The sequence below is a fragment of the Eptatretus burgeri genome, chromosome 18, assembly GCF_056783735.1.
Source record: "Eptatretus burgeri isolate ZD-2024b chromosome 18, Ebu_testis_v1, whole genome shotgun sequence".
Lineage (NCBI taxonomy): Eukaryota > Metazoa > Chordata > Myxini > Myxiniformes > Myxinidae > Eptatretus > Eptatretus burgeri.
In genome coordinates this window covers 9,752,817-9,778,212 of record NC_140978.1, presented here as the reverse complement: position 1 = coordinate 9,778,212, position 25,396 = coordinate 9,752,817, and the positions used below count along the sequence as shown (strand labels likewise).

General features: G+C 43.0%; 1 protein-coding gene across 4 annotated transcripts in view; it reads right to left on the bottom strand.

Annotated features, from left to right (window-relative positions):
* The window catches only part of LOC147008560 (lipopolysaccharide-responsive and beige-like anchor protein), a 597,819-nt gene that overhangs the window by 392,950 nt on the left and 179,473 nt on the right, over positions 1–25,396 (bottom strand). For 2 of the 4 annotated variants that reach the window (XM_085864642.1, XM_085864639.1), the window contains 3 exons: positions 10,063–10,142; positions 8,070–8,163; positions 4,223–4,356 (listed from right to left, as the gene is read on the bottom strand). In XM_085864642.1, the coding sequence (XP_085720768.1) occupies positions 4,223–4,356; positions 8,070–8,163; positions 10,063–10,142 (308 nt within the window). The remainder of the gene's footprint in view (positions 1–4,222; positions 4,357–8,069; positions 8,164–10,062; positions 10,143–25,396) is intronic. The other 2 variants (XM_085864638.1, XM_085864641.1) reach the window with 1 other exon arrangement.

Sequence of the window (25,396 nt, the reverse complement as noted above, 5' to 3'; positions counted from 1 at the left end):
AAATTTAATGTTTTTTTTGTTGTTTTTTTACCATTCATTTTGGATTTGAATGCCTCGAAGCAAATGCAAATCTGTGTCGGAGAAGTACTGGACTGTATTGAATTTAGCCAATTATTATTCACATTTTTACCATAGTATTACTCTATTTTTTTGTATCACAACATTATTGTTTATTCATGTTCAGTTATATGTATTATCAAATAGAATTATCAATCAAAATGTTATTATGGTCCAAATAGCAACAATTTCGAAGCGTCCAGGATTGTGCCTAATCGCCAAGGAGACTGCTTAGGCAGCACCGACGCTCTGCACAGAGTATGGTCCCAATGGATGGATGGAGTAACAATTTCCAAGAGAGATAAACCGACACGAGAACGACAATTGTTGTTCGCAGGGGTATCAATATATTTGGACCACCCTGTACATGCGATCTGAAAGCATCAAGAGGCACGTGCTCAGAACAGAACACCACACAGGCCACTCGACCAGTCGTGAAATCGAGCCGTGCTTTTTGGCAAGAATATGCTTGGGTTTTAGAAACGACCTCCAAGATGACAGTAAAGTGAGGCACGTGCTCGCATCAAGACAGGGCAATCAATCCCTACAAGATTAAAAGGCTGTCATGTGCTCGCTGGCTCCACCTCTTGTGTATTTGATACAACGAAATGTAAGGCTGACCTCCAATCCCACAGTTTCCCATCTGCCTGCTCCAAAACCGACATCATTAATCACATTCCAGACCAAGCCGTCTTGAGAAAGAATGGGCCATACCCTCTGCAACGCCATTCTAACCTTAACTCTGCAGCTCAGTCCCTCATCTACTCACTGCAAGATTGCAGCATAAAGAGGCAAGCATTGCAACCTTGTCCTAAATAGTACTGCAAATGTCACAAGAACAATCGACTGTGAAGATGCATGTCACTTCGCAAGATATAAATAAAAGTTTCCATGTTCCTATCGCATATCGAACATCTGTTGTCGCAAATTCTGCGTACATGCTAATACTGGGTCTTATCTTTAGATCCTTGCACTCGCTATATTACTCCTGTTGTCAATGCAAGCTCGAGCTAATTTCCTCAACAAAATGTGATTCAAACCTGAGTGGCCATATTTCTTCTCCCGCTGTGCAAATTCAGGATGTGACTGTAAATTGGCTTAAGCAAAGGTTTACGGCATCATTTTTATGGCTTGCCAAGTGCATAACAGAACTTGGTCATGAATATTTTAGAGCAAAAATTGCTTCGTATGCCAATAATTCCATGTAAATCATGGCGGTGGCAATTGAAATGAAACTGGTTATGTCTCTATGTGATGGTGATAAAACATTCAAACAAGCACAAAGTACTCTATAAAGAAAATAAACCACTGATACCTTTTCTGGCCAGTGACACCTTGTGTTTGAAAGCAGCAGATGGTGCCTTTTTATATGTTGGAAGCACAACACATTCCACTTTGACAGATTCCGAAAGGTAATCGCAATGCTGGCTGTCATTCAAGGTAGGAACGCACCTTATTGTCAGAATCACACAGCCCAAGGGAACCGTCTTCGCTGTAGAAAGTCCGAGAGAAATATTGTCTCGAAACCGTAAACTACATTCGACGATGGTACTACAAAATGGCTTTATGTATAACCGTGCCTTATAAAACAGTGATCACTCCTGGTTTGATGGTAATTTCATTAACTCGCTGCTAACAAGCACGGGCCGGAGACTTGAGGGCAGACCCTGATTTATAACTCAATCATAACGTTAGCACAGTGGGAGGTCAATGGGGCGAGGCTGTGGGGTCAGAGGTTAGGTAAGGCGCCGTGCTCCTGTGCCCTATAAAAATGTTCTCATTTCAAGACGATCGATTTCAGATGTGCTGAAGACAAAGGCCCAGGGCAGCAGGGAATCGATGGGAGGAAGGGAGGGAAGCGTATGGAGAGGGTGGTGCCAGCACAAATCCCAGGCCTGCCAGGTGGCAGAAAGTGGTGGTGGTGAAGAGATATCTAGAGCAGTGGCGACGTATTTTATGCTGAGATGAGTGTCATTGGGTCGGCTGAAGCCAGCTATTCAATCAATCAGCCGACAACAAGCGGCAGCCCTCCGAACAGACCACAGTGTGCCTGTCGGATACGCCCCTTCCTTGCTGCTAACTTTTTTTTGTAGTACCGTCTCTGCCCCTCCCCCCCCCCCCCCCCCGATCCAGTTGCTCATGCTCGAGGCGATTACGTGAAGAGCTTTGAAAGCCACCCGGACGCATAAAATAGTGACAAGTACACGAATGCTCGTGTTGTGATTAAAATATAGTCATTTCAATACCTTTTTATCGTGTCGGATTTCCGTGGCTAAAATGTGCATGCGATGGATTGCAACAGTGAATAAAACAATTGCACAGTCCGTACAGTCTTCTTCTATCTGTACTTATACATGAATTATGAATTTTTGTTATTTACAAGCAGGACTGATTTGAGTCAAAGCATACCATAATCACAATGGTCAACAAATAATGATGTGAACATCAGTTGTACCAAATATAAAAGTGACCTCATACCACTTAGACGTACGGCAAGAACAATGGGCACAGAGTATGTGTAATGTGTATGCCCCAGGCATCAGAAATGTTCTTAACATGTGCAGTTTGGCTGAAGTACAAGGGCGGTGAGCATAAATCTGTATAATGTTCAAGTATCACATTCAAAATCTCAAATGTCTGGCATCACAAAGCCACATGGGAGTTATTAGACATCGCGAGGTCTGTAATTTTCAAAATATAGCACAAAAAGCGTGAGCAAGTGTTTTGGGCTAAAGGGATACAGTCACGTGAGACCTGCAGCCTTTTGGTTGAACCTAGTATTTCACGAAAACGAGACGATTAAAAAAAATTGAAGCTTGCATATTACTGGTCACGTATTTCTAGTCAAAGCCAAATGATGTTCTTAAAACAGTCGGAAATTCACGTCATTGGGATTGGGGAGAGCGGAAGCGATACAGCGAAGTTGCCTTTTCACCCTCATTCACAGTGTGCTTGCGCTGAAAGAAAATCTCATCGGTATGTTGTCAAGAGTTGTTCAAACTAAAAGACGTTATAAAACACGAGGAAACACTACTTTTGGAGGGGAGAGAGAGAGAGAGACAGAGACAGAGACAGAGACAGAGACAGAGACAGAGAGAGAGACAGAGAGAGAGAGAGAGCAGAGAGAGAGCACAGAAAAAGGGTAAGACAAGACAGGACAGACAACACACACCAGTTAACACACACCATTCAAAACACACACACATACGTTCAATTTTAGCAACCAAATATCAAAGACCAAAGTCCCAGTAGCTCTGTATTTGTTCAACCTGTATGAATCCACACTGGATGAGCTTGACTCCTCAGTCGTGATGAATCCAGCCCATCCGGTAAGCATTGCCATGAATGTTAACATACTCTTTTCAAAAATGGCTTCCCACAGCAGAAAGGCAAGCAAGAATGGAACAGGTTATTAATGTAGAAGACTGTTCCCAAGAAAGGCAAGGCCTGTTGATCAATAGCATAACAAAAGGCTTTCGCGGTTGTACAATGTTAGGCAGCAAAATGTGTAAAGGTAAGTAAATGGAACATTGAAAGCACAAAAATATTTGTTCTGTGCAACTATAACAAATTCTTGACATAATTTTTTTGAACACCTGTGGACATTATATGTGATTTTTGCAAGTATATCTGAATGAATGAAAGTTTCTGTGTAGAACGAAATGTCTCCAGAAGAGCCTCATTCTGCATGAATAAGTACAGTTAAGGGATTCTCTGACTTTGGGGAGGTTCCAGTTACACCTCAGATGAGTCACAGCAGACAAGCTAGCAAATGAGAGCAAAGCCAAAAGGCCTGCACTTTGGGAAGGTCGATCAATGTGCAAGTGGTTTGAAAGATGTTTTTGACATTAACGAGCGCAATGAGACAGGTCAGCAGCTGGACGAAAAAAGAAGTCAACCTGTGGCCCGATGGACAAGTTACATTTGATAGTGGAGGACAAACAGTCAGCATGGATAAGGGATAAAGTAAGATATCTGTCTCCCATGTTGGCATTTTGTTAACGGAATGAAAAGGTGCCAACAAATACAACACTGAGAAGTACGTCAATAAACAACATCTCCGTGACGTTTGTCGCGATCTCTCGAAGTATTTCTATCATAAAGCTAAATTGCCCACTGCAGCTTTCCTCCTCCATCTGCAGTATAAGCACGTCTCTTCACTCACCTGAGCTTTGCATTAGAAGCTCCTGTCCGTGGCTACCGAGCAAGGTCCGTGTCAGGAAAGGTGCAAAGTCCACGAATATCTCACGCAGAAGCTTGGCTGACGTCTCCAGTGCTCGCTCCAGCTTCTGGGTAATGCTGGAAGAAAATTCCACGAGCTAAACCGAAGCTAACCAGCTTGTAAAATGCTCACACAAGAAAGATTTTTTTTTTCATTCAACGTCAGCTAAAACATGACACCTGCAATAACCACTTCACATCAGAACCTTCCCTCACCACAAAATCCTCCCACCAACTTGATGCATTAAAAAAAAAACAAAGTCACAGTCAAAAGGATTGCACAATTAATTGATTTAGATATTCATTGAAGGAAATTTGACATCCAATGAGTTATTGTTCGGTAGTGTTTCCACTACAGTTAACAGGAATATATTACTGAAAGGAGAAACATCCATCCGTGTGTGTGCGTGTCCGTCAAACGTCACGCTAATGAAAATAAAAATGGTATCGTTGCAAAGCTAATAATCGATTTACATGGAGCAAAAATTTGTGTATGCCACTTATCTGGATCCGGACCTCCAAAATCTAATCCGCGAGGATTGTTCTTGTCACCTTACCAACTCATCCACCTAGTTTTGTCATAACTTGTCCACAACGTTTTTTGATATCATGCAATACGTCGTTTTTCGCCCCATCTCTCAATGGTGAAGAATCACTGAAAAAAATTATTATATACAGATCCAGATCTGGATAGTCACCAAAATCTAATCATTTTATCCTGATCACACACCCAACCTGTCCATGAAATTTCGTCCAAATCAATCCACAACTTTTTGAGATATCCTGCTCACAAACACACAAACAAACAAAACAACCAGACAGACAGCCGGACAGACAGGGGTGAAAACATAACCTCCGTCCACCTTTGGTAACGGAGGTAACAACGCGTTATTAAAGATCGTTTTTCCACATGTATCACTTCATTTTACATACTCATTGAGACTCACAGATTATTATACAGGTAGTGGACCAAAAATGTAAAAACCAATGTAAAGTCATTTAATAAAGCGTTGGTCCACCATGTACAGCCATTATATTATGGCCTGATGGCGCTGTGACAAAGAAACCACCAGCATGTGGAATTTTGCAGGAGTGATGCGGCAATATTATTCCACGAGAAAGTCAATCAACTCGCACATGTTTGATGGAGGTGGAAAACGCCGTCTCAGCTGTCATTCCAGAAAATTCCATCAATGCTCGATTGGGTTTAGATCTGATGACTGAGAAGCCCATGACATATGGATCACATCAGTGCCATGCTAATCAAACAATTTGGCGACTACACGTGCTCTGTGGATTGGGACATTTTCATCCGAGCAGACACCCCTCCTAGCAGGAAAGAAATGCTGCAACTTGGGGTTAAGATGATCACACAGTATCATAAAGTAGCGATTGGCATCGACCTTGCCTTCGAAGGGAATGACTACACCAAAACCATGCAGGGAAAATGCACCCCACATCACACAACCACCAGAACCATTCACTGTTGGAACCAAGCACTCAGGGTTGTCGAGTTATTTAGGTTGGTGCCACACATGCACTTGTCCGTTTGTCGAGAACATTGTGAAGGATGATTCATCTGACCATATCACATTTCTCCACTGCTCGGTAGTCCATTCCCTGTACACGCACACATGCATTGCCTGGTGTGATGAGCAGTTTGTGCACTACAACCTGATTATGATATCCCACTCTGTGGAGTTCTCTGCGGATCGCTTTTTTAGGAAACGGGCTGCTCCTGCCTCAGGTTGAAATTCACAGTCAATTGATCTGCAATTGCACGCCTGCTTTGTCTTGCACTTCAAATTAATGCACGGATATCATGATCCATGAGTAGGCGCTTCCGCCCACTGTTGCCCTTTGCTGATGATGCCTTTCCCACAGAGTTCCATGCCAACATCACCTTCGATATCGTTGCTCATGAAACATCAGCAAGTTGAGTTGTCTGTCACTGAGGTCTCATCTTGCAGCCATGCTAGCCATAATTATAGGCAACCAGGCCTGTGCAGCATTTTTATCCATGACCCATGATGGGATGTTATTTGCTCAATTAACACATGGGCCACACCTGTGTGGAAGCCGTTGCTTTCAATATACTTGGTGTCCCTCATTTACCCGGGTGCTTCCATTTTTTTTGTCCACCACCTATGCATGCAATAGGTTTGTGAAGCTGCTATCCTTTGATTTAAACCAATCAGCAAAACGATGCTTAGTATTGGAGAAAATAAAAGGGAAACGGAAAATAATGTTCAAATTTGGTGAAATAGAAACACTCGCTCCATTCAGGAGCAGCATGGGGGCAGGGAGGGATAGTGGAAGTATATTTTATGCCATGGCTAATAACCCCCCTGTCTGCAGTGGGGATCAGTAAACCACTTGTACTGTGGCACATGTACAGGGAAAGTCGTAAATTGCCCCCTCCCCCCTGCCCCCCACATGGGAAGTGGGATTTTAAATTTTTTTTGTGTACCCATGGCCTGGATTTTGGTACTACCAACACGTATGCATAATTTGGTGGAGATACAGAAAGAGAATCGTAAGTCGTTCTCCTTCCCTCACATGTGGGGAGGGGGATGATCTGACCCTCTGTACTACCAAGACGTACGCAAAATTTGGTTGAGATCCGCCTTGCCCTGTTTTGCTGTTTTTTTTCTATGATTTTCAAATGTAGATGTGTGTGTATACACGCACAAACACAAACACAAACACACCTTATTTAATATAGTTGGAAGAGATAAATTACTTAAAGTTAAGGTACACACAAACATGCAAATTAAAAGGCAGTCGTGAGCATGCTGCATTCACACCAAAGATCATTGACTTAATGTCATTCAAAATAAATTATGCTGCGCATTCATCCACTCACTAATCAAGAACTGCACCTCCTTCTCATGATAATTTGGACTAAACCCCACTTAAATGTAGCACAAAGGGGGCGGGGGGGCGGGGAGGAAGCAAAGCAACGTGGCTCTGACGACAGTTTGGTGGGCATTTAAACCAGAAGGCTGACGCACTTCTGTCGCTGTTTTGATTACCAACCGAAAAGTTCAGAAAAAAAAAATTTGCAGCCCTGGGTTACAAAGTTCAGGTTGTTGAATTTAGCCAAAGTATTTCCTGCATAGACTCCTGGGAAAACAGCAGGAGAAAAGAAAGAAGAAGAAAAAAAAAACAGCGCACAAATACGAAATCCCATTTGGTTTGGAGCCGGTCATGTAAAAGCTTTGGTTCAGGAAGGCTTTGGACCGCCCACTTCATCATTTAGACAGGGAGTTTTGTAAGAAAGGGCAATGCCTGTGTGTTTGTCTCTCATGTCTTGTATTGCCTGGTCGATTTTAACAAGAAGTCAAAATGTCAACATTTCCAACAACGCTTCCACATTTTGCTCCGTCTCCTTGCAACTGCAAATTCCCTATTCATGCCCGTCTCTTTAGTGTTGTCGGTAATCACTAGCCAAGAACAATGGTATATTCAATTCATGGATAAACACAAAAATAAAACACAAAACAAAAGTCGCACGTTTCGATTGCAGCGACCATGGGGGGGGGGAGGGGGGAGGGGGAATGGGGGGAACTCGATGTCCTGCTTCGAGTTCAAACTACATTCCAGAAAAAAAATTCCAGAAATAAAATAAGACAAATCCAAATTTGCATGAAAATAAATAAGTAATGCCACATTCAACAACCGAAAAACAAGGAGCATCTTCAGAGGCTTACTGAGAGAAGAGTTAATGGAAAATGAACCCATAAAGGTAATGGAATTCACATTGTGGTAAAGTCCAAATCCATACTTACTCTTGGCTGCTCCGCAGGGAAGACTGGGACAGACGAGAGGTGCTTCTGGCTTTAGTGGACCCATTTTCAGATTGTATATTCTCTCCATTACCAACTGCAAGATATAATGAGAAGGAATGTCCATTTGGATGTAACCTCGACTCACATGGGACTGTACATCATTCTGGGTGAGAAATTGAAATACACAAAGAAATCGCCCCTTTGGGCCAAGACCACTTCACAAGATGCATTCCGTGCTTGTTGTTCGTAGTACCATGGCAACTCAAAAATATTTATTGAATGTAGTATGACAGCAACGTGCATCCAGTGAATAATCTGCTTGGAGCCCGAGTTGCAGAGCCGTGGAGAGGGGAGGAAGAGACAGAGACAGAGACAGAGACAGAGTGTGAGAGTGAATGTGGGTGAGTGTGAGTGAGTATGAGTGAGTATGAGTGAGTATGAGTGAGTATGAGTGAGTATGAGTGAGTATGAGTGAGTGTGAGTGAGTGTGAGTGAGTGTGAGTGAGTGTGAGTGAGTGTGAGAGTGTGAGAGTGTGAGTGTGAGAGTGTGAGTGTGAGAGTGTGAGTGTGAGAGTGTGAGTGTGAGAGTGTGAGTGTGAGAGTGTGAGTGTGAGAGTGTGAGTGTGAGAGTGTGAGTGTGAGAGTGTGAGTGTGAGAGTGTGAGTGTGAGAGTGTGACTGTGTGAGTGAGTGACTGTGTGAGTGAGTGACTGTGTGAGTGAGTGAGTGGGTGAGAGAGAGAGAGAGAGAGAGAGAGACAGAGACAGAGAGAGAGAGAGAGAGAGAGAGAGAGAGAGAGAGAGAGAGAGAGAGAGAGAGAGAGAGAGAGAGAGAGAGAGAGAGAGAGAGAGAGAGAGAGAGAGAGAGAGATCGAGAGATCGAGAGAGAGAGAGAGAGAGAGATCAAGAGAGAGAGATCAAGAGGGTGGGGAGAGAGAGATCGAGAGGGTGGGGAGAGAGAGATCGAGAGGGTGGGGAGAGAGAGATCGAGAGGGTGGGGAGAGAGAGATCGAGAGGGTGGGGAGAGAGAGATCGAGAGGGTGGGGAGAGAGAGATCGAGAGGGTGGGGAGAGAGAGATCGAGAGGGTGGGGAGAGAGAGATCGAGAGGGTGGGGAGAGAGAGATCGAGAGGGTGGGGAGAGAGAGATCGAGAGGGTGGGGAGAGAGAGATCGAGAGGGTGGGGAGAGAGAGATCGAGAGGGTGGGGAGAGAGAGATCGAGAGGGTGGGGAGAGAGAGATCGAGAGGGTGGGGAGAGAGAGATCAAGAGGGTGGGGAGAGAGAGAGAGAGAGAGAGAGAGAGAGAGAGAGAGAGAGAGAGAGAGAGATCGAGAGGGAGGTTGGGGAGAGAGAGATCGAGAGAGAGAGAGAGAGAGAGAGAGAGGGAGAGAGGGATCGAGAGGGTGGGGAGAGAGAGATCGAGAGGGTGGGGAGAGAGAGATCGAGAGGGTGGGGAGAGAGAGAGAGAGAGAGAGAGAGAGAGGGAGAGAGAGATCGAGAGAGAGATCGAGAGAGAGGGAGAGAGAGAGAGAGAGAGAGAGAGAGATATCGAGAGAGAGATCGAGAGAGATCGAGAGAGAGATCGAGAGAGAGATCGAGAGAGAGAGAGAGAGAGAGAGAGAGAGAGAGAGAGAGAGAGAGAGAGAGAGAGAGAGAGAGAGAGATCGATCAAGAGGGTGGGGAGAGAGAGAGATTGAATGAAGAGTAAAACTAAAATAAAAAAATGATGAGCTTTCAGGAAATCTGGAGGTCTGAAGCCAATAAAATGTGTGTGAAAAGAAAAAAATCCTGGTCAAAACTCATGGTGAGGAGGGTATAGGGAGGGAGGGGGAGGGAGTGAGGGAGACAGTGGGAAGGAGGAAGGAGTGGGAAGAAGAGTCCAGGCAAGCACAATAAAGACAATGATTTAAGTGCCTGATTAATGACTCAGTAAATGCAACAAAATGGACATAAAGGGCAGGAAGATTCCTTGTAAGGCTACGCTATTGAATCACACCTGACTGTGTCCTCACGTGGACGTCCATTGGTACCGAGGTGTTCTCCTTCTGCTTGACAAGGGGGGATTCCTCCTTCCTACTGAAAACAACACGGCAATGTCTTTTGATCTCACTATATTCACAGTAGATTATTACAAATAGAGTAAATTAATGATACAATAATAACTGTAAAGGAATTGCAATGTTGAGCATGCGCTGAATGGTCACGAGGTGAAGCAATACATTTTTTTGGCAAACAGCGGAGTACTTGATACAATTTTCTTTGGTCCAATGAGAAAACTATAGACATGATCATTGATGGAACACAGAGCAGTTGTGCTCGACAGCTCTATCCAACGAACACCAGATAAATGTGAACAAAAAAAAAAAGCCAGCAAAATGAGGACAAAGAAAGAGAAATAAACGATGAAAACTCCAACAACTATTTTTACAAGTTACAATTTCATAGTGAGGAGATGGGTCACCACACAAGCTCTGTTTGCATAAAATAAAATTTGAACGCTGCTTGAGTAAATGCTAGGAAGAAGAAGGGAGAGGGCAGAAGATAAAGTTAAAAGGAAAGAAAAGCTGGGTACAGGGCAAAAGTAGAACCAGACCATGCTGATGCCTCCATACTGTGCCAAGAAACAGGCCTGGGGTTTAAATCAAGCTTACTGGAAGGACTGTGATGAATCCCGAACTTTATCAAAGGCTCTGTAAGGGATGGCTGCACGCAATCATGTGGCATCCTAGCTTGGGGCAGGCACGAGTCAGAGCAGCCGCCTGTAGAGAGAGCAGGCGGCGCCGGGCAAGCTGGGCCTCTGATACGAGCTCACAGCAAGGGTCTCGTGGCAAACAGCAGAACCCGGTGTGACTTCGAGATGATACAATGCTGGTCATAAAGTGCATGCGTGCTCGGCTACGTCCCGTGTCATCGAATGTCGAAATGCCAAAGCAGTGAAGTTCTGCAGTCAGGCAATGGTTGGCAAATGAAGTTTGATGCTTCTGAAGAAATTAGGTATGCAGGTTTTTGGCAGAAAAATTTATCACTGTTAAAAAATATGAAAACGTACGTAACATCTTATTTAAATTTTTTAATACTTCTGATGGGTCTTATGGAAATTAAAAGGATTCATAGATGAGGTGTAGTAATATGTATGATATGTTGCAGTGTGCTGCATGGAAGTTTGCGTGCTTTCGCAACAATCCTGGAAGCCAAATGCACTACAACAATCCACCAGTGAATTAATGATCAATTGTCTTCACCTCACCCACCACCCCCACCCTCCTCCAGCCCTCCTCGCCTTCCTTTCACATGTCTAGCCTTTTCCGCGATACTTAAATCTAGCTCATATTTCACGTGTACATGAATCCAAGAATGACTTAGCCACTCAAAATCCATTTAAACACCGTCACTAAAAATATTTAGTTTTGAAATGAAACATCTTATATTATCAATCACTTTTTGTTTGTTTTTTTTATCCCCCAAGCAGACATCAGCCTGGCTGGGTGTTTGTGTTTTGGGTGAAGCAAGTCCATCTATCCATCCGTGCGTCCGTCTGTCCATCCATCCGAAGCCTCTACTCAAAAATGACTGTGCATTGCTTTCATAAATAGGCACATGTATGCAATAACATTTGAGCATGAGGCATGTCAAATGATTTTGGGTCTGGAACCAAAAGTCAGGGGATACAAGATTATATTTTAGAATTTTGGCAGTTAAAAAAAAAAAATTACAAGAGAGAAGAAAGAGTACAGGATATGCTGTTGGGAGCCATTTTGTATCATGAAGAACAGCAGTATTCCAAATGAAGGGATGGCATGGGGCAAAAAAATGGCCAAAAGTTAAAACTTTACATACACTTTACCATCTCCACTACCGACAAAGAACTTTGAATGATTTTTCTATCGATATACATTTTCGATTGTATGCAACAGATGTACCACATAACATAGGGTAGCGCATCGGGCTGGCTACAAGATTGATTCCAGGGCAAGCGAGACTAAGCTATGAGAAGATCACAGTAGATCTCAGCTAATATCCATTGGTCTGTGGTGGATGCAATAATCATGTAATGCATCAAGGCCCTGTCAAACCTTGACGATTTAGCCAGCGTATGTCGACGTATGAAAAATTTGTTTAAAACGCTGGCACACGTCGAATACATTATGGGTAAGTTTTGTATACGTTAAGAGCACACTGAAGCACGCTGAAATACGTCATAGTTCGCCAAGCTCGTCGACAAATTTTAAGCATGCTCAAAATTTTTCGACGTATGCCAGCGTATGACTCACACGTTCCGCATACGCTGACCATAAGTTGTAGGCACGTTATGCGGTCGTTGACACACGTTACTTGGAAGTTACTCATAAGTCGAAACACGTCGAGGTAATGTTTAGCATACCCGAAACTTATTTCTAACCTATGAGTAACGTGCTTTGAACCTATGTGTAACGTATCTCCAACGCATATTGACGTATGTAGACGTATTTGATTGACGTCTTCCGGACGACCACGGAACTTACTGAACATGTTTCTAACTTACAGCTTCCGTATAATGGCGTATTGGCAGCGTTTAGGGGAATTGGTATATAAAAATGGGTTTCACAGGAGGGTCAGTGTTGCAGAATCCATGTTTTTTTTTTCTTTTTTTCTTCGGTATGACGGTGATGTTGACACTTCGATTTCTAGTGCGGTTATGATTTAAATCGTTGAGCGGCAGCCTTTTAATAGGCTATGCCACATGATCATCGGCGATACGCTGCCGCGCTATGCATAAGTTAGACTATCGTTGGGCATAGATTGTGAACGCCGACAACACGCAAAACATTCGTTGGTATAAGTTATCTATAAGTTATCGAAACGTTCTGTGTACATCACTAATACGTTATGCATACGTCCAACTCGTTATGAATACGCCCAAAACTGAAAAAAACATCAAGAGTTCAGCGTACGCCAGCGTTTTACAGACATTTTGATACGTTGCCATACACTGGCTAAAACGTCAAGGTGTGACAGGGCCCTCAAGAACGTCGGTTTCCTCCCTTTGAGTTTAGTGCGATACAGCAGTAGTGACTGTTTAAAAAGGGGAAATAGTACATGTTTGTGGTTTATAATATTGCTGCGAATTCGCGCCCGCTGGTGTGCGATCGGCCGCTCGACTCGAATGGCGGCCGCCTCGCCCACCGGACGGACAATTCTGTCGTGACGCTCCGGGAACTATCGCCCGGAGGCAGTCACGGGTGGGCCTTTCTACCTCACCACAATCGTGCCGATCGGCCACCCGCGTAGGATAGGGTTGTTCGCCAAACTCGACCAACCTAAATACCCACGTGGATGGTAGACCGGGCGATCGTACCTCGCCGCAGGCCGACTCCGGACACGAACCGCTTAAGCGGTCCATTCCGTGCTATCGGGATAACCAAGCGGTGTTATCATCGGCCTCGACGGTTCCGATTAATTATCGGGCGTATTAAGCCCACTACGAACCCTTTACGTGGAGCAAGATGGAGATTCAAACGAAGGAAAGGACGCAACGAAATGGGGAACAATTCAACATAATGCACTTTATTTACACGACACAGGGAGAGAGCACACATATACAGCCAAACAGTCAGAATGCACATATATCAATTTAAAACAAAAACAACAATGCAGAGCTACGACCGAATACGCGAACACACGGCAACACTTATACAGTTTTACGTTACAAGACTGGCGCCACAAGATCCATACAAAAACCCCGAAAAGAAAAAGGTGACTTCCCTTTTGGGCCGTCGAGTCCCTCTCCGACATCCGTCAACATGGTCCTGCCTGGCCGCGACTCCGTGCCCTAGCGTGGTAGGCGAGGCCTCTCCGCGTGCCTTGCGCCGGCACGTGTTGGCTGCTCGACGCCACGGACGGAGTTTTCGGCGCTATCCCAGCGCGGATAGAAAGGGGGAGGGGGGGAAACGTGGATGACCGAAGTCGGGAGGGGGGAATGGCGGACGCTCCTTCCCGCCAGCGGGGTCTTGGAACCGCACCACAGCAGACCAGGCCAGCGGCCACCAGGAAGAGAAGAGGACGAGCGAGCCGGAACACAGGAAGAGGGCAAGAGCAACCACAAACCGCTCCGCCCGTGTCTGACTTTTTATATCCCGTAGCTCCGCCCTGTTGCTCCGCCCCGTTCTTTGCTCCACCCCCCTTCGAGGCGCTTCGAGAAAGGTCTCGAAGAGGGGCGTTCTTCCTTCCTGGCCGCGTCACACCGCGCATCCACCAATCGGGCGCCAGCTGCCCCACCCCGCTTCTCCTCCCTCACACCAAGCGCGGAGAAGAATGGCGCGAAAAACAGGCGGGAAAAGCCCACCAAGCGTCCTTGTTGGTTTTTGTTTGAAATAAAAGATAGAAAAAGAAAAACGACTGACTCAAAGCGTCGCAGCCCGAATGAATCACATTAATTCGCTCTAAACAATGGGTTTGGGGCTAACTACACATGTACTTAAGAGATACCTCACCTACGAGACCTGGATGGTGGTTTGCGAATTTCCACAGCCGTAACAATATATTCGCGGGGTACGCATACACATTGGAAGCAGTCACAAACCATGCTTCCCCATTGTCTCAGGTCACACACCTGCATTTGATTTTTCATTTATTTACATTTTCATTTACGGATGCTTTCCGATGGTTCTGAGATTTTTCCCGGTGTATCAACTTCGATATCCACCGGCGTGCCAAATTACCGTGCTTCTCCATTGTCTTGGGTCGCTCACCTGCCTTTGATTTTTTATTCATTTATATTTTCATTTGCGGATGCTTTCCAACGGTTCTGCGATTTTTCCCAGTGTATCGGCTTCAATGTCCGTCAGCACACGAAATTTCAGGTTTCTACGTCACCCGGAAGGTACTGAACATTAATATCAATCAGTCAATGAGTCAGTGGTTCAGTGGGTGGGTGGTTAGAATAGAATTTATATGTTAGATTTTACTTCTGGTAGGGGTGCCCCACAAAACACGATGTTAGCTATTTATACTCCTTCATGTGGTGTTTGTCCAAGGAGGAAAAACCCCTTGGGTAGAAGAAGATATTATTAGTATTAATATTGTTTTGTATTAACATTAATATTATGCTATTATTATGAGTGTTGATATTAGCCTGTTCCCCACACAGCGGAAGACGGGGTTTTATAATAACTTGTGTGTGTCGGACTGTCCAGGCCGTAACGTTTTACCATCTGAGCTTTCGTCATCAAATTCCCAACAAAGCTTTATTTTGAGAATGTGGAGAAGACAAATTAATAATTTTGTTAAAATCGTTTTCATGATTTTTATTATTATTATTGTTATTCTTTGACCCTTGTTTGACCTCTTTTTTTTTTTTTCTTTTTTTTTTATAACTAATATTTGTTTAAAAAAAAAAAACTCACTAACCACTTTTTTCTGTTTTTTTTGTATTCACTGTCGAGGCTCATCCGAGAGCCAACACACAGAACGTACAAAGTGAGCAGGAGACAAGAGGGGTGGGAGAAGGAAGGAAAAAAGTGTTGAACAGAGACATGAGGATATTTGTGGAAAGGAGAGGGATGGGGCAGGGTACACAGGGTAAACAAGATGGATACTACAGGGACTTTCAGTTCCTTACATGACAGGGACTTTCAGGAAGGAAAGCAGGGAATTTGAAATAGGTTGGTTTTGGGTGGATTAGTGGGGGTAGAAAAGATCATGGTTTTAGATGGGGGAAGATAAGAGGTGGAGGTGAACAGCTCTTTCGAAGACCTTAAGGGAAGAGGGGGGTTGCAGAGAGTGTGGGAGTTGTTCCAAAGGCGGGAAAAAAAGAGGAATGAAAGAGTGAAAGTGAGCAGCGATTCTTGATTTTGATAGTTTTACCAGAAGGGGGTTGCTGGAAGACCTTGAGCACCCTGCGATAATATGGGGGGTACATATCACAGACACAGAGCGGGGGGGGGGCGATGCCAGATATGAGACGGTTAAAGACAGAAAGACCACCAACCTGCCTGTGATGAGAGAGTGAGAAACTCAAAGACTTAGCCTCATCGTGGGGGATACCAATGATCTGAAATGCCTTGGTTTCCACAGTTTGAAGCCGAGAAAGGTGAGAGGCAGGAGCACAAGCCCAGAGGGGAGAGCAGTATTCCATCAGGCTGCGGACGAAAGCTTTGTATGTGGTCAGGAGCTCAGGTGTGCCAAGGAAGGACTTTGCATGCTGGAGTATGCCCAGTCGGCAACTGGCTCTGGAGGTCAGCTTGGAAATGTGGCTTTCCCAGGAAAGATCATGGCAGATAGTGAAACCCAGAAGCTTGAATGAAAGGACTTCTTCAAGAGGATTGTTGAGAAAGTAGATGTGGGGGGCGGGGGGTTCCACTCGGTCCTTTCGGTGAGACAAAGTGAGAGTGTGAGATTTGTCAGGATTGAAAGACATGTTCCACGTGTTGGACATCTTGTGATTTTATCCAGATCTGCAGGGAGTGAACAGGCTGCGGCTTGAAGATATGAGGGATGACTGATGGTATGGCAAAGGGTGGAGTCATCAGCAAAGAGATAAAGAGGATTTTCCAAATAGTTAGAGAGATCATTGATAAAAACCAGAAAAATAACAAGGCCCAGAACACTGTCTTAAGGAACTCCAGCATGGACAGGAAGAGGGGATGAGAGAACTCCATTAAAGGCCACACGTTGGCTGCGACAGGAGAGGAAGTCTGCAAGCCATGAGTGCTGATGTCCTTGGATACCGTAGGAAGAGAGTTTCGTGAGCAGGGCAGGGTGCCAGACCATATCGAAAGCACGCGAAATGTCTAAGGAGATGGCTCTGATCTCATGTCTGGCATTGAGGATCTCCATCCATTGTTGGGAGAGCAGAAGAAGCATATCCATGGCAGAGTGACTTGGTCTGAATCCAAATTGATGATTGGAAATCAAGCCCTTGGAGAAGAGGAAGGATTTAATGTCTGAAGCGATGATGGATTCCATAACCTTGCTGATAATTGTGAGAAGGCTCATTGGTCTGGAGTTGCAGGGATCTGTTTTTGCACATTTTTTATGCAGAGGGGTAACATTTGCTGATTTCCAAGCAGATGACAGATGACCTTGAGCAAATGAGAGGTTGAGCAAAAGCAAAGGAGCAGGTTTTTAGTACACGTGGGCTGATGCCATCTGGACCAGTTGCAGAATCTGAGTCAAGGTTTGACAGCAAGCTCTCCACCTTGTCAGGAGAGTGGGACACAGAGTCCAGGAACAGCTGGGTGTGACTGGTAAGGTAGGTACAGAAAGCGATGGGTTTGGGACACAAGATTTATCCATAGAGTTTAGGCATTCAGCATTTTCACGTTCAGTGTCAGCTGTGTGGCCATTTGAGGTAAGGGAGGGGGTGGAAGGGGCACACACACCAGAAACAGACTTAACTGGACACCATCAGGTTTTGAAGGAGGGAGACAGGTTTTAAAGTTCAGACTTGAGATGAGAAAGATGATGTTTTCTGGCTTTCCTGAGGGTAGACACACACTTGTTACGAGCTTTGTGGAAGGAACTGAGATTGCCTTCAGTTGGATTAGCCTTCCATGAGGCGAAGGCAAGTTGTTTCAGGAGAACTGCCTCACCACAAGCTTCATTGTACCATGAGCGGGAGGAAGGGGAGGGCAACTGAAGACGAGATGAGAAAAATCTGTGCACGGGAGAAAGCAAGTTTCTATGAAGGAATTCCCAGTACGAGTTGATGTCTGAGGAAGTTTGATAGCTCCTTGAAGTCCCTGCCAGTTGCCCTGCCAGACTTGTCCGATTGACAGACATGGCAATGTCATGGCAATGAGTGACATGCCAGACTTGTCCGATTGAGACAATTTTCAGGGGAGGAGCGATCCCCCCATGGATAACATTATGGTGATAATCGTTACGTCATCGATCACGTGTATGGCAGCCATCTTGGATTAAATGAAAAAAATTAAAGCATTCATCTCTGAAACCGCAAATCCGAATAATTTGAAACATCGCACATCTCATTGTACTCCCATTGGGCAATATATGATTGTAAGGATGTCGTCATCGGTAAAGTGGTAGACCAGCCATAAATGTTTTAATCAAAATCCCCGTTTACCATTGAGATTCAGTGTGCATGTCACAGGCATCACCTTTTCACCAACTGAGCTTTTGTCATCAAATTTTCAACAAACATTTATTTTGAAATTGTGGAGAACACAAATTAATAAAACGTACACCTTTTTTAACTGTCGTTTTCATCAAGTTTAGTTCGAGTACAAAGCGGATGTGGACGGACTTTGCATGTTGAGATACTTTCTTTTTACTTATGTTATGAGAAGCGACCTTGGAAAAACGCCATGATTAGCCATCTTAACATGGATATACTTGAACACGCACCTGAACGGATTTCACCCAAGGTGAAAAACCCCCTAAGAGAGGCTGGCAAATGAAGTTGCTACAACCTCCATCATGTGACCCTTAGTGTTCCTATCAGGTTTGGTTGAGTTTAGATATGTAAGAACCCAATGTATTGGGATCAAAAATGCAGATAGATATCAAATTGCGTATTTTAGTATGGTGAGCAAAACAGATCACTGATGGCGAGGTGTGCATAGTCTGCAATTATTAATGCAAGCAGTATAGAAGTAAATTATAGAATCATCTGGAAAATAACTTTGGGTCACATTTGTCGTGGCACACTCCTGTGTGATTCACAAGTTTATGTATACATGAGTGACAACAAGGAGGCAATCTGATTTTGTCAATAAGATGAAGAGTGTGGATCAGAGGAAATTGGCAATGATTTTAACAATAAAATATTACAGTAAGCTGCTCTGCCTGCAGATGTGAGAGCAGAAAACCTTTGTAGAAGTAGGAATGTGCATTCCTTAATCAGGTTCACAGTGTTGCAGCGAAAACACAGTGTTGCAGCTTAGTGTTGAAGCTAAAACAAGAAACATTTGCCAGCAGAATCCTATTCTCAGATCTAATGGCAGCTCAAAACCCAACAACATGTGGGTAAAATAAAACGCTGGTCACCATACTGTCAGTGGGTCACACTGCAGCAAAAAAGAAGCCCCCAATTTTGTTGCCAGCTCTGCTCATGGGCCATCCATCCTTGGGTTCAAGAACACAGGAATCAATTTTGAGGCTATTGTTCATATTGCTCATGCCACTCAAATGGAACATCTCAGGAAACGGGCTGTTTGAGGATCCATACAAATAAGTCTTTGTGTGTAATTTACACTTCTGACAGAGCCAACTTGAAAAGTTTGCAATGTGGTCAAATAATGGAAGAACACAGAAAACACGAATAATCAGTAGAATATGCACAAGTAAACACCATATTGTTTATTAGCTTGCTGAGTAGGACAGCTCTATTAGTACGACAGTTTAGAAAGACAAGTGTGGCATAAAATCGTAAAAAAGCAACCTTAAAGACTGAAGAGAAGGGGAATGGTACAAATGCAGGAAAATGACTCCAGAGCAGAAGCAAAGGGGGAAAAGGGAGCACAGACGACCAGTAAGACTGGCTTTTGTAAGGTGAGAAAGGAGGAACTTAAGACGAACACTCGTGTTCTGGAACAATACGGAGGGGCATGAGATGAAAAGGGGGTGCGAGACTGCTGAGAGCTGCAAAAAAGAGGGGACACTAACCAGCGTATAAAATGGGGAAGAAATGGCCTTGCACCTTTGCTTATTGCTGGGAGATGCCAATAATACCAAGTGTCTGAGCTTTCATTGCTTCCAGGGGAACGGAATGGAAAATGGGAGCCAGAAACCACGGAATGCCATATTTCATTGAACTGCACATGAAGGCATGTAATATATATATATATATATATATATATATATATATATATATATATATATATATATATATATATATATATATATATATATATATATATATATATATATATATATATATATATATATATATATACATATATATATATATATACATATATATATATATACATATAAATATATATATATATACACACATATATATATACACACACACACACACACACACACACACACACACACACACACACACACACACACACACACACACACACACACACATCACGACGAGCAAAGATAAACCAAGAATAAACTTTACTTGGAACAGTTCAATGCTCGCTATCAACGCAACTTCATTCCCAAGGCAGTAAACGTACTCATCTACTTTTCGTTGAGATAGAAACGATTGTTTACTGATAGCAGTCCAGATAGTGTGGAATTGACAAATCAAACAGCTCAAGATCAAAGTGAGATCAAACAGCTCAAGAGAAGGCTCGTCCATCGAGATCAAATCTTTCAGAGGTTAATTACAAAGAAGATGGGAGATAATTTTATGGAGCAAATTGTGTCAGTGGTTACTTCATGAGCATAGGTTCAACCCTTTTCAGGCTAATGTGACACCTTTCTTTCTATTCGATGCTTTGAAATTAGAAGCCATTACCATCAGGAAAGATCAGGATGTTTCGACTTGATTATTCTTCAATAACCACTACGTTTACATTTTTGTTTATTTTTTAAATCTTAAGCCTGAGAAACAACATGAAAAAGATTGATATGTACAATTTATCTTCAGGTTGTTAAAGACTTGGTGAGGTACGGAATTGTCTTTCTGGGAAGGTGATGGCAATAAGGACAATAGGGGTTTAAAATAAAGTGGGTACAAAGAAGCAATGGGGGACAGAGGGGTACAGACGTCGGCAAAAATGGTCCGTAGATTTGGGATTGGACTGGATGTAACCTGTGGGCAATGGGTGCAAATTATTCCATTTGTATATTTTCAGATGTTCTGATTTTCATTGCTACGAGTATTGCTAAAGTGTTAATTCAACCCCCACATAACTTCCCTCCCGCTCAAAAACAACACCTCATTTCCCCATGTTGTGAAGGTCTTCTTTTGTTTTGGTTTCTGGAAAATGAAACCAGGAAAATAGGAAAAGTAAATACCACTGCAATAGGTTCATGTAATCAGATTAGACTTGGAATTTGAAAGTTAGTAATTTTTGTTATGGTGAAAAGGGAACAGATGACAAAAATAACAATGGAAAAAAATCTATGGAATGGAATTCACAAATATAGTATCACTCACTTTTAATACATTCCCATGCACAGCAAATATGTAAAATTTGTGATTCCACCCAGGAATCTAACACAGAACCAAAGCCAGTCGCTGACTGGGAATCCTCCCATCGAGCAAAGTCCTTCCTCAGCCCACCTGAGCTCCTGACCACTTACAAAGCTTTTGTCCGCAGCATCATGGAGAACTGCTCCCCCTCTGGGCTGGTGCTCCTGCCTCCCACCTTTCTCGACTTCACGCTGTAGAAACCAAGGCATTTCGGATCATTGGCATCTCCTGCAATGAGGCTGAGTCTTTGGGCCTCTCACTCTCTCACCGCAGGCTGGTCAGTGGTCTTTCTGTCTTCTACCGTCTGCTCTCCAGCCTCGCCCCCCTGTTCTCTCTGCTATTTGTCCCCACCACATTTCCGCAGGGCGTTCAAGGTCCACCAACAACCCCCTTCTGGTAAAACTACCAAAATCACGAATCACTGCTCACCTTCACTCTTTCATTCTTTTTCCCACCTTTGGAATAAACACTCTCACGCTATTCATTCCTATTCTTCCCTCCAGGCCTTCAAAACAGCTGTTCACCACCACCTCTTATCATCCTCCATCCAAATCCTCGATCTTTTCTACCCCCGATAATCCACCCAAGCCCACCTCCATTAAATTCCCTGCCTTCCTTCCTGAAAGTCCCTGTAATGTCCATCTTCTATTCCCCATGTTCCCCGCCCCATCCCTCTCCCTTCAAGAGATCTCCTATTGTCTCTGTTCCCCACTGTTTTGTCCTTCCCACTCCCTCCCCTCTTGTCTCATGCCCCCCTTGCTGTGCTTTGTGTGTTAGCTCTCACACGAGCCTCAACAAGGTATACAAAAAAACAAAAAAAAAACCTCACGCGAACATGGAAAAAGCTCCATCACCGAAACAAGAAAATATAAGGATATCAGAAACAGGTGGAGGCCATTCAGCTCATCATGAATGCATGAACACCACACTAATTCATCTACACATGATACAAAGGAGAAAATGCAAATTTTTTTAAAAATCTAATTATTTTAAGTTTTTGCTAGTTTTTCTAAAAAAAAATTCTTCTTCCCCTCAGGGTAGGGGGCATGGGCTTGGTTAAAAACACACATCAACCACACAACACCCCTTGACGAGACCCCCACCATCACTCCGTACACGTGCACACAATCACCCATCAATGCTCAAACTACCTAAAAGTCTTATCAACATACCCATAACTTCCAGGTACCTATCTAATTCCAATTTTAACTCATCTACTGTTTCCACTGCCACTACCTTTCCAGGGAGACCATTCCATGCATTCACTACTCTCTGAGTAAAAGTCCCCTGCCTGACTACCGTCTTAACTCTCCTCTTCTTTACTCTCAGCCGATGGCCCATGGTCCTATCACAGTCTACTCTGTTGAATAATTTATCTGCACTTATTTTATCTTCACCTTTCATTATGTTAAACATCTCTATAATATATCCTCGTAACCGCCTCCTTTCTTAGGTATAAAGCCCTGTCTCCTTCAGCCGCTCCTCATAGCTGAGTCTAGCTAGTCCCGGAATCAATCTGGAATCCCCGCGCTGAACTCTCTCGATGGCATCTATGTCCTTCCTGAGTTGTGTTGACCAGAACAGCACACAATACCCTAATGTGGCCCTCACTAAATTCCTGTACAATGTTAACACCACCTCTTTTGATTTATAAATGATCCCCCTCCGAATAAAACGTAAAACCCTATTTGCTCTACCTATAGCTGCCTGGCACTGTGCTGCCTGCTTACCTCCTATATATATATATATATATATATATGTATATATATATATATGTATATATATATATATATATATATATATATATATGTATATATATATATATATATATATATATATATATATATATATATATATATATATATATATATATATATATATATATATATATATATATATATATATATATATATATATATATATATATATATATATATATATATATATATATATATATATATATATATATATATATATATATATATATATATATATATATATATATATATATATATATATCACCACCCCCAGATCCTTCTCCTGTGTGACACGCTCCAAAATTACCCCTTGCATCCTGTAATCTCTATTTTCATTGTTCTTTCCCATCCCCAACACCTTACATTTGCTCAGGTTAAATCCCATCTGCCAGTCTTTTGCCCAATCCATGCAAGTATCAATACTTTCCTGAATCTGATCACCACCCCCTCTGCTATCCACCTCACCTCCAAGCTTTGTGTCATCTGCAAATTTGGAAAGCTTACTCTTCACCTCATTATCCAAATCGTTGATGTAAATAATGAATAGTAATGTTCCGAGTACTGATCCCCGAGGCACCCCACCTACTTACATACTCCCAGCAAGACATCCTCCCACTCACAGCCATCTTTCCTTCCTACCACGAAGCCAGTTTACAATCCAATTAGCTACCTGACCAGCCACTCCACAAGCCCTCACTTTGGCTAACAACCTCTAATGTGGTACCTGATCAAATGTCTTCTTAAAGTCCAAATATACTTTGTCCACTGCCTTTCCCTCATCCACCCAATCAGACACTGCCTCATAGAACTCTAAAAGATTTGTGAAACAGGAATTACCTTTGGTAAACCATGTTGACTACCTTTAATTAGTTTGTATTTTTTTAAATGGTTCCTCATCTGGTCCTTAATTAATGTCTCCAACACCTTCCCCACAACTGAAGTCAAACTAACAGGTCTAGAGTTTCCCAATTCTTCTCTGGATCCTTTCTTAAATAATGGTGATACATTTAATACTCTCAAATCCTCCGGTACCTGTCCTGACTCCATCGATACTCTCGAGTGCATATTATCTGGACCTGGAGCCTTATCAACTCTTAGATTACTGAGCTGTTCCTTTACTTCCTCCACTCCAAACTGGATCTTCTGTAAAAGCCTGCCCTCACCTCCACAATAGATACTCTCAGCTATTAGCAATTCTTCTGACTGTTCTTGTGTAAACATTGAAGAAAAATACCTGTTTAATAAGCCTGCCATCTCACTTTCATCACTAACCACTCTCCCGGTGCTATTCTTCAATGAGCCCACACTGGTCCGAACCTGTTCTTTTCCCCTGATATACTTAAAGAAAGCCTTGCAATTATGTTTAATATTCTTAGCTATATCCTTCTCATCCTCTCTTTTGGCTTGTCGAGTTATTTTGTTAAGTTACCTCTGTTTACTTCGAAAGTTATATAAATCTAACTCCAGTCCTGTTTTTTTAAACCTAAAATGCCTTCTTCTGCTTCTCCTTAATTGCATTCCTTATCTCACTGCTCAACCACTCTGGTCTCTTTCTGCTTCTGGTTTTACACCTCATTGGAATGTACTTACTCGGCACTCTACACATTTGGTCCTTGGAGGTTTCCCATTTCTCTGATGCCGATTGTCCTGTTGTTTGAGTCTCCCAATCTCCATCAACCAACTCTCTCCTCATACCCTCAAGGTTTGCGTTCCTGAAATCCAATAGCCTTACCCGACTATCCTGAACTCGAACCCTTAACAGAATGTTTGCACACACAATGTTATGGCCACTTGCTCCTAATTGCTCCCTGACCTCTATCTCCTCCACCATATTGGAATCGTTACTTAAAAGGAGGTCTCCACTGCACTCCCCCTCGTGGGCTTATCTACAAACATGGTTAAAAAGCAATCCTGGACAAAAACTAGGAAATCCTCATCCACTCTGCTCTTTTCCTGTTCCTCTACCCAATCTATCCATGGCAAATTAAAATCCCCCATCATCAATACTCTTCCCTTACCACATGTCCTTATGAATTCTTCATGTACTCCTCCTTCTTCCTCTTCCTTCCCACCTGGAGCCTTATCAAAGCATCCTACCAGTATCTTACTGTCTTTACAATCTCTAATTTTTTTTCTCACAGAGAATCCTCAACATTTATTCCTTCCTTAATGTCACCCCTTTCTCTTGATGCAATGCTGTACTTTAGATATCAAGATAGAATCAGAAGTGAACACACATACATGTATATGTGTGTGTGTATATATATATATATATATATATATATATATATATATATATATATATATATATATATATATATATATATATATATATATATATATATATTTTGTTATGGCTGTGGAAATTCGCATTACACCATAAAGGGCCCGTAGGTGAGATATCTCTAAGTACATGTGTAGTTAGCCAAACCCGTTGTATCGAGGGAATTTATGTGATCCATTCGGGCTGCGAT